This window comes from Passer domesticus, chromosome 8, assembly GCF_036417665.1.
Source record: "Passer domesticus isolate bPasDom1 chromosome 8, bPasDom1.hap1, whole genome shotgun sequence".
NCBI classification, from domain to species: Eukaryota; Metazoa; Chordata; class Aves; order Passeriformes; family Passeridae; genus Passer; species Passer domesticus.
Genome location: NC_087481.1, coordinates 4,198,636 through 4,208,221, shown reverse-complemented (window position 1 = coordinate 4,208,221; position 9,586 = coordinate 4,198,636). Strand labels below are relative to the sequence as shown.

Below are 9,586 nucleotides of genomic sequence, written 5' to 3'. Positions count from 1 at the left end.
GATACTATTTTACACATCCTGCCAGACCAAATCTCCTTGTTTGCCCCAATGGCCCCTTTGGAAAATGCTGATCCATGGGGCTCCCTGTGAAGGCTGCTGTGACACTGAGGGACTTGCACGCAAATTCCATCCAGGATTCTGGGTGCCCTCAGGGACTGGGACCCGGCCCCCTTCCAGCCAAAGGGGAAAGAGCCCACCAAGCCTTGTTAGCCACAGACAACATGGTAAAGCTGAACAGCAAAGGACCTCGGAGGCATTATTCTGGAATAAAAAAGGCAGCAGCTCCATGGACAACAGAATTATTGATCCTTACTCAAATGAGATTGAGAAAAAAGAATGAAGAAAGGTGTCACTAAAGTACTAGTGATGTCTGGAGGTTGTACCTTGATAATCAACCAGAATCTTTGTTTGCCACAAACACCTCCAGTGTTTCACCAAGGGATTAGTCATCAAAATTTAATGAGTAGTTCTTGCAATTTCAAGATCAGGGTAGCCAAAGTACTCCATGTCACTAATTGCTGGGTTTGTTCTCAGCTGAAGTTGGGAGGAATGGGGTTCCCTTGGAGGGCCCACCCTGTGGGCTGGCCAGAACTCAGTCCATGGGCTCTGACTCGTAACTGTCAATGAAGGGACAGTTCAAGAAAACACAGGAATACAATGGTCCGTTTGACAGGATTCACTAAGATTTCCCTTCAGGAGAATCCGAAGCCTGTTCTAGTTACAGAGGCCACAGTGTGAGGGGATTTTTGTGCTTTACCATCACTCCCCATGTCAGTAGAACTTGGGCTGCTGGAGCTGGTCGGTGTCAGTGTTACACCACTCCTGGCTGCAGGGCCACCATTTTGGGTCCTTCAGCAACAACCACAAGGAAGAGTTGGGGCCCAGAGAACATTTTTCCCCCCAAGGAGTGCCTTGGGTTTCAGAAAGCAAAAGATTCTGGTTCGTCCTGTGCCCTATGTGTGCTGCTCCGTCCTGTGGAGTTGACTGGATGGATTATTAGAAGTAGCAGATAATGCTGTTAAATGTCCAATAGCACATCCTATGGGCTCCAACAAACACAAATGGGGACTCCACAGAACCGCATGGCCTTGGATTATCTGCTTGCTGGCCAAGGAGGACCCTGGGCTGCCATGGGACAGGAATGTTGCACTGCTGTCAGTGATGGGTTTGAAGGCCAACAGTCAGCAATCACCTTGACAGACAGAGCAGAAGAAGAGTGGCAGAAAGAAGAAAATTCTTCTTGATGGGATTGGCTTCATGGCTGCCAAACTGGAGGCTGCTGTGAAATGCATTTGTGGCAGTGTCTGTCATCATTGCAGTGTGTGCACTTGGTGTGCACTCTAACATTCCATGTTCGAGTTGTTGTGACACTTAGTGCTGGAAAGTGGAATATTGAGACTTGTCTTAAAAGAGACAGTCTCAAGAAAAGAGAGGCATTTGATAAAGAAGAGAGAATAGTAGCAACTCTTTAGGCATGTTTGAAAAGGAATGTGAATAGCTTTGAGTAATGAAATTTAACAGCACTTAATTGAAGCACAAGGGGAGATGCCTTTATGCCTAATATGTAAATCTAAACAGTGTTATTGAAAGAATGGTTATGAAGCTTGTAGTTCATTGTAGGTCTCAGGGCCCATCCAAGTAGCAAGGCCTGAACAGGCTGGGATCAAGGCCTGAACAGGCCTGGAGGCAAAGTTCATCTCTAGTTGAAACTTCCAACCAAATATTATATTTGTATCCACTCCCTAGCAAAGCATTATTAACAACATGATCAGTGGATGTGTTCCTTGATAAAACATGGATTTCTCTTTCTGTATTCAGAAACCAGACAAGGCCTCCTCTGGCCTTGTTTGGGGCTGAAGGATCAAAGTCAACTCCCTTGATTCCTCCTTGAGCCCTGGCCAGGCTTTGGGAGAAACCAAACAGGAGAAGGAAACCAGATGTTCTCACACTAGCAGTGATGTCAGCTTGTTTGTTTGACAGTGTAAAAGCTGTGTCCTTTCACAGAAGGCTTGGAGGCTCCTTGCCTGCAAAGGTGGAGGCACCTGCAGGAATTCCCAGTGTCTGGGAGTGGCTCTGCAGTCCTTGTCTGCCCCAGCTGGTGTGTGGATCTGGGTGATGGTAAAGTCTGAGAGTAACTGGTGATGGATCTTTCTTTAATCACTGCAGGCAATCTATGTTGGTAATGACTGGTGTGCACTGGATTGCTGAACTTCTTTTGTAATTCTTTGCTCACGATTATGTGCTTTGCTGAGATTATCCTTTTGTAATTCTTTGCAGCTGTGAATTATATAAATTACAGGATTCCTTAAGTTGGTGTCTGTGTCTTTGGTACTGACCCTGCCCAGTGCTGAAACAGGGCTCCCTGTTGCCTAAGAGTTACCTGGCAATGCAAAAACCTCTCACTCCAACATTCCCCCCTTCCTCCTTGTTCCCTGCACTTCATACACTGAGCATGATGTCCTGTGGTCTGGGGTATCCCCGGGGTCAGCTGGGGTCACCTGTCCTGGCTGTGTCCCCTGCCAAGCTCCCCCACAGCCCCAGCCCCTGCCCAGGGTGGCTGGAGGAGGGGCAGGACAGGCCTTGGCTCTGTTGCAGCTCAGCAAGAACAAAACCATCTCTGCGTGCTCAGCCCTGTGCTCAGCACCCGGCCCAGCCGTGTCTCAGTGCCAGTGTCTGTGCCCTCAGTCCCTGCCAGGGCTTTCCATGGCAGCTGCCAGGACAGGTGACCCAGGTGTCACCCCCAGTGAGGGCTGCCATGGAAACAGTGCCAGCACTGCCCCTTTCTGTCTGGCTGAGCTGGCCTTTGGCCCTGGCAGTGCCCTTTGCTCCTGGTTCCTGGTGCCTGAGCGGCCAGCGCGGCACAGGGCAGGTGGCCATGGCATAAGCCCCCAGCAAGGGATCCCCTCTGGCTCTGGGCAGCGACAGCAGCCCTGAGCAAGGGGCCCAGGGCAGGATTCCATGGCCACCAACCATCCCAACGGGTCCAGGCCTTGGTTGCCTCAGCCCCAAACTAAGGAACAGGTCCCTGTGGCCGTTGCCATGGCACCTGGTGACACCAACGAGTGTCACTGCAATTGTCCCTGGAACAGCCCTTGCACTGCTTTGTCCTAAGGGTTGCCGTGGCAGCTGAAGACAGCAACAGCTCTGCAGGCAAGTGGCCATGGAACCTGGCTGCAGAAATGGCTCCTTGGGGTGGTTTCCAAGGAAACCTGAACTGATGAGGGTTGCCATGGCAGCCAAACCCAGCAGTGGGGTCAGTGCAGTGTCCATGGCAACAGCCCCTTGCCATGGCCCAGGGCAGGTTGGGATGATGATCCACCCTCACAGCTGGCCCAGGGCAGGTCTGCAGTGCCCTTGGTGGCAGGTTGGTCCTGGCACACATTTGAGGAGGGTGTCTGTTTTCAATAGGGAAACTCAGGAGTTTTAGATTGCCTCAAAAAACTAAAAAGGTAAAATCCCTCTATGCCTGAGTGCAGTTCTAAGAGCAAAGCAGGTCCCAGGTGAGTGAGGAGAGACAGGATGGGGTTGGGCAATGTGGAGCAAGGATGTCCACACAGGGTCAGACCTCAAGGCAAAGCTTCTGTGAGCAGGCCAGGCCTCCTTAGGAGAGACCCCGGATTGATATCAACCACAGAATACTGCAGTCACCCTACTTGAAAGAGAAGAGTAATAAAAGATACTCTTTAAAACAGGACTATGTATTTCCTAATAGCTCTTTTAAATATTTCTCCATAATGCAGCAGGAAACCTTTCTGAAGAACTACCCAAGAGCAGAGGGAAATCAAGGCAGAGCCATGGTTTGTCAGGACTTCCTGGATCCTAATGAGCCCTGTGGTGCATTTGGAGCTCTTGAACGTCAGGGCCTGAGAGGAGATTGCACAAACCTTTCCAGGAGTCAAAGTCAGAGGAAACACCCAAAGTGTCTCAAGGCATGAATGGGTCCCACTGAGGTCCCTCTCCAACACAGGCTCCTCATGGACTCCTTGGAGGAGAGAATCGCAGACCAGGATGGCACAAAAACTTCTCAAAGACTCGGTGTGAAAAGGAAAATCCAAAGTACCTTAAACAACGTTGAGTAACTCGAAGTATTAATGAGCCCCACTGAGTGTCAGTACATAGTTCTCAAGGGACTCGTTAAAGCAGATAATTGGGGCCATGATGGCACAGACCTCTCACAGAGTCTGTATCAAAAGGGAAACACCAAGTACCTTCAAATAACTGAAGTACCCTGAAGCATTAATGAGCCCCACTGAATGTTGTTACTGACAAAGCCTCTCCAGGGACTAATTACAGCAGATAATTGGAGGCCATGATTGCACAAATCTCTCAGACACTCCAAGGCAAAAGCCAAACCCAAAGTCCTTTGAAAAACCTGCAGTCCCTGGGAGCATTCAGGAGCCCCCAGGGCCATTGCTGAGCAAGGCTCCCCAGGGACTCCTTCCAGCAGATCCTTGAGGCCACTGGGATGTGGGCTAGGGGGGGATGCTGAGGGCAGGACAAGGGGCTGACAGTGCCCAGCCTGGCTGGGGCTGTGCCAGGAGGCCCCAGGGCCTCAGGACAAGGTGTCTCCTCCCAGCCCTTGCTGGCACAGACCCTGCTGCTGTGCCCCAGGCCACCAAGACTTGGCTTCTCTTGGTCCCCACCTGTCATCACTGCCTCCACTTCTCTGCTCTGCCTGGGGCCTGGGGACACTTTCTCAGTTGTGTCCCTCAGTGGGACCCATTAAAAGTCCAAGAAACTTTGGAGTTGGATTCTGACTTGCAGTTCTGGAGAGGTTTCTTCAGCTGCCTCTCAGGGACTGATGTTCAGGGCCTGAGCACAAAGCCCCAGAGGGTCATTAAAGTCCTTGTGCTGTGTCTGTGCTGCTGAGCTGGGCTGGGCTCCTGGCACAGAGGCAGCTCCTGGTAAGCAAGAAGAGCTTCAAAAGCACATTTCTCTTGATGAGCAGCTCTTCTGCCAGCCCAGCAGGGCTGGGGCACTGCCTGCAGCCAGCCCGGGCACAGCCCAGAGGCACAGAGAGCTTCAATCAGTCAGGGCTGGGAAGGTGCTGAGAAGTGCCTGGGGCAGAATCACTGCCAGCCCTTGGCACAGGAACCTCTGGCTGCAGGACAATGCAGCTGCAGCTCCTGGAGTGATCTCCTCAAGCTGGAACATCCCAATGCCTGCAGACCCTGTGAGTACATCTCTGAATATTTCTGCTGCAGGAGAGGTGAAATATTCATGAAGCTCTGACATGCTGAGGGGTTCTGAGCAGTTGTATAACTTCCAAGACAAGGATTTTGATAAATATGAGGAAATTTCCTAATGTTTCTATTCAGTTTCCTACTCTTGGAGAATGTCTGGGATTGGGACCAAAATATTAAAAGCTTGATTATGAATTTTGACATGTTCCTGAGATATCTGAACTGTTGCTTTTAGTGATCAGTAGGTTCACAGGAGATCCCTAATGTGCTTTCAGACACTCTGCCCATGGACAGCAGCAGCATCACCTTTGCTGGACCCATCAGGCTCAGTCAGCTGTCCTTTCTCCAAGCTGCAAACAGAATCTGCCCCCAGCCAGTGCCCTGCAGACAGGCAGGGTTCTGTCAGGCCAAGGAGAGCACACAGAGATTTGGGGTCTGTGAGTGCTGGCAGGGAGAGATCAGGCACAGGGAAACACCTGCAAGAGGAAAATCTCCAGGAAGCAGAGAGATCAGGGAGGGAGAAAAAACAAAACCCAGAAATGCTGTGGCAGGGAGAGTTTACAGATGTCCACAGGATCCCCTCCAGTGCAGTCCCTCCCTCTGAACAAGCCCCCTCCCTCCTGTCCCCCAGCCAATCCTCTGCCCTCAGGGCCAGGGCTCCAAGGCGTGAAGCCCCTCCTGTGCAGGCAGAGCTGCAGCAGAGCTGTGGGGCAGCTCTGCTGGCCCAGGCCCAGTTCCCTCTGCCAAGCACAGGGCTGGGAGCAGCTGCCCGGCCCTGGGGGCTCTGGGAGGGGGCACAGCTGGCTCAGGGTGATGCTGTGCCCAGTGCCCGGCTCTGGGCAATGCTGTCAGTGCAGCCAGGGAAGGAGCTGCATCTCCCTTCACCCAATGCCATCATAAGGACACCTGGGAGTCTCCCTGAGATTTCAGTCCAAGCTGGGAACTTCAATCCAGGGTGCAAACATGTCCTAGAGCATCTCTGAGTGATAAGATTGATGGGGAAAGGCAGAGGTGTTGTGACAATGAAAATGCTGCTGGGTTGCTGACATGAGCAAAGTGAGTCCTTGACTACAAATTGTGGAGCTGGGTTGTGGTGGATCCATCTGCTCTCAGCAGTACCTGCTGACACTTTAGGGGAAGCATGGGAAGGTGATCATCCTCCACCTGAGAAAGGTTAAAGCCCTGAGAAACTCTGAGCAGGTCAGAATGACAGATCATCTCCCCTGACTCTCCACTCATCACTTGGCCTCACAGAACTTGCTCTGTTCTCCCGGATTGTAGCAGAAATGCTGAGGGTTTCTGATAACCAAGAACTCCAGCATAGATATGGGGGAGCTTGTAAAGAAAACCCCAGAACTCGAAAACACTAAAGAACATGTCTGTGCTTTACAGAGGAGGGTGTATGAGAAATGGCTTTGATTTTGGTTAAAGGTGTCTCCTCTAACTCTTCACTGTATTTTTCTCCATGCATAGGTTCTCATGTGCAGCCACAGCAAATGTCCAACAGCAGCTCCATCAGCCACTTCCTCCTGCTGGCATTGGCAGACACGCGGCAGCTGCAGCTCCTGCACTTCTGCCTCTTGCTGGGCATCTCCCTGGCTGCCCTTCTGGGCAACGGCCTCATCATCAGCGCCGTAGCCTGCGGCCACCACCTGCACACGCCCATGTTCTTCTTCCTGCTCAACCTGGCCCTCAGCGACCTGGGCTCCATCTGCACCACTGTCCCCAAAGCCATGCACAATTCCCTCTGGAACACCACGACCATCTCCTACACAGGATGTGCTGCTCAGGTCTTTCTGATTTTCTTCTTCCTTGGATCACAGCTTTCCCTCCTGACCATCATGTGCTATGACCGCTACGTGTCCATCTGCAAACCCCTGCACTACGGGACCCTCCTGGGCAGCAGAGCTTGTGCCCACATGGCAGCAGCTGCCTGGGCCAGTGCCTTTCTCAATGCTCTCATCCACACAGCCAATACATTTTCCCTGCCCCTTTGCCATGGCAATGCCCTGGGCCAATTCTTCTGTGAAATTCCTCAGATCCTCAAGCTCTCCTGCTCCAAATCTCACTTCAGGGAACTTAGGCTCATTGCTGTTAGTGCCTCCTTATCATTGTGTTGTTTTGTGTTCATTGTTTTCTCCTATGTGCAGATCTTCAGGGCTGTGCTGAGGATCCCCTCTGAGCAGGGACGACACAAAGCCTTTTCCACCTGCCTCCCTCACCTGGCTGTGGTCTCCCTGTTCCTCAGCACTGCAGTGTTTGCCCATGTGAAACCCTCCTCCATGTCCTCCCCATCCCTGGATCTGTCAGTGTCAGTTCTGTACTTGGTGGTGCCTCCAGCCCTGAACCCCCTCATCTACAGCCTGAGGAACCAGGAGCTCAAGGCTGCAGTTAAGAGACTGATGACTGGATGGTTTTGGTAACATTAAAGGTGTGGGAAATTTCTGCAAATCTCTTGAAATAGAAGTCATCTCTGATACCTCCTGTTGGTTTAATTTTTGAGTTTCTTTTTCTCTGTTTTACATTTCACGTATTGTTATCAAAAATATGTCATGGTTTATGCCATTTCTCATTTTCTTTCTCTCCACCTTCCCTGTGGCCACAGACGGTGTCAATGAGGGGCTGCACTCTCGGTGGCTTTAATGGAACTAAAGCATCTCTCCCAGCAGAGTTTTCTGCAGAGATGCCCTTTTGTTGCCTTCTCTGGAGCTGCAGCAGCAATGTCTGTGTGCAGAGCTGGGGCAGATCAGTGCTGGCCCAGCAGCTGGGCCCAGCAGCAGCAGCAGCACTTGGTGTTGGCAGTGCTGCTGCCGTGGCCCTGCCCCGCTGCCCTGGTGGCCCTGGTGTTGCTGCAGGGCCTGAGTGCTCTCGGGGCCGGGCACAGTCCTGGGGGTGGCAGTGCCGGGGCTGCAGCAGGGACAGGCCATGGGCACTGCTGGGGCAGCACTGACGCCTCAGGCCAGGCCCTGGGGGCTCCAGGCTCCTTGCCCAGGCTCTCTCAAGAACATGGCCAGGCCAATGCTCAGCACAGAAAAGCCCCAGGGTGAGCAGCCCCAGGCTGGCCGTGGGCAGGCTGGGGGCAAACAGCATGGCCGGGGCTCTGCAACGGCCCTGGGGGAGACGGGAAGGAGCAGCAGAGCAGGGGCTGATCCATCCCCAGTGCGCTGCACAGCCCAGGGCAGTGTCCCAGAGCGTCCTCAAGGAGCTGCCAACAACATCCCCCCTCTGCAGTCCTGGCCTCTCCTCCAGCTCAGAGAGGTGCCGCATCCTTGCAGGCACAGCCACAGCAGCACTGGCTCAGGAGCCCCTGTTTGCATTGCACAGAGCAGGCAGGAGCACCCCCATGCTTCTGCTGTGGGGACATGAACCTGAGGGAGCACAAATGCCATCAGCCCCTGGGGCCAGCAAGGGCTGGGGGACACCAGGGAAACCACTCCGGTTTATTGTGACAAACATTTGAGATCACCAAGTCCAACCTGCACCCAAACACTACCTTGTCTACCCAGAGCATCGTCCAGTTAACTTAACCACCGCTCCCTCATGTGCTTTCAACCAAACTTCTCTTCCAGACCCCTCACCAGCCTTGTTGCCCTTCCCTGGACACGCTCCAGCCCCTCCATGTCCTTCCTAAATTGGGGGACCCAGAACTGGACACAGCACTCGAGGTGTGGCCTCACCAGTGCTGAGCACTGGAGAAGAATCACTGCCCTGTTCCTGCTGGCCACACCATTCCTGATCCAGGCCAGGAGCCATTGGCCTTCTTGGCCACCTGGGCACACTGCTGCCTCATGTCCAGCCTGCTGTCCATCTGTCCCTGCAGGTTCCTTTCTGTCTGGCTGCTGTCCAGCCACTCTGTCCCCAGCCTGTAGCACTGCAGGGGTTGTTGTGGCCAAAGTGCAGGACCCGGCACTGGGACTTGTTTAACCTCACCTTGCTGGATTTGGGCCCTGGATCCAGCCTGTCCAGGGCCCTGTGCAGAGCCCTGCTACCCTCCAGCAGATCCACACTCACACCCAGCTTGGTGTCATCTGGAAATTTGCTGATGGTGCACTCAATCCCCTCACACAGATCATCAATGCAGATATTGAAATCCACGCTGGCTGGCTCTGATCCCTCAGCCATCCTGTGGGTGCCCTGTGATGGCTCTCAAGGTGATCTGCTCCATAACCTTGCCAGGCACCAAGGTCAGGCTGACAGGCCTGGAGTTCCCCAGACCCTCCTTCCAGCCCCTCTTGGGGATGGGCTCACACTGGCACCTCCACTCCTCTGGGACCTCCCTGCTGAGCCAGGACTGATGGTAAATGATGGAGAGCAGCTTGGGGAGATCATCCACCAGCTCCATCATCCCTCTAGGATGGATCCCCTCTGATCCCAGAGACACCTGTGAGCACCTGAGTGGCTCA

General features: G+C 53.1%; 1 protein-coding gene and 1 long non-coding RNA gene across 2 annotated transcripts; both read left to right on the top strand.

The window, feature by feature from the left end:
- The first annotated feature begins 3,021 nt into the window (after window positions 1-3,021).
- LOC135305750 (uncharacterized) lies at window positions 3,022-4,095 on the top strand. The gene is made up of 2 exons (XR_010366734.1): window positions 3,022-3,150; window positions 3,741-4,095. It is a non-coding gene; the product is annotated as an uncharacterized LOC135305750 (long non-coding RNA).
- Window positions 4,096-7,024: 2,929 nt separating this feature from the next.
- Window positions 7,025-7,643, top strand: LOC135305659 (olfactory receptor 14J1-like). The gene has a single exon (XM_064429404.1). It carries the CDS (start codon window positions 7,025-7,027, stop codon window positions 7,604-7,606), a length of 582 nt encoding a protein of 193 aa, XP_064285474.1. The 3' UTR covers window positions 7,607-7,643.
- Window positions 7,644-9,586: the final 1,943 nt, after the last annotated feature.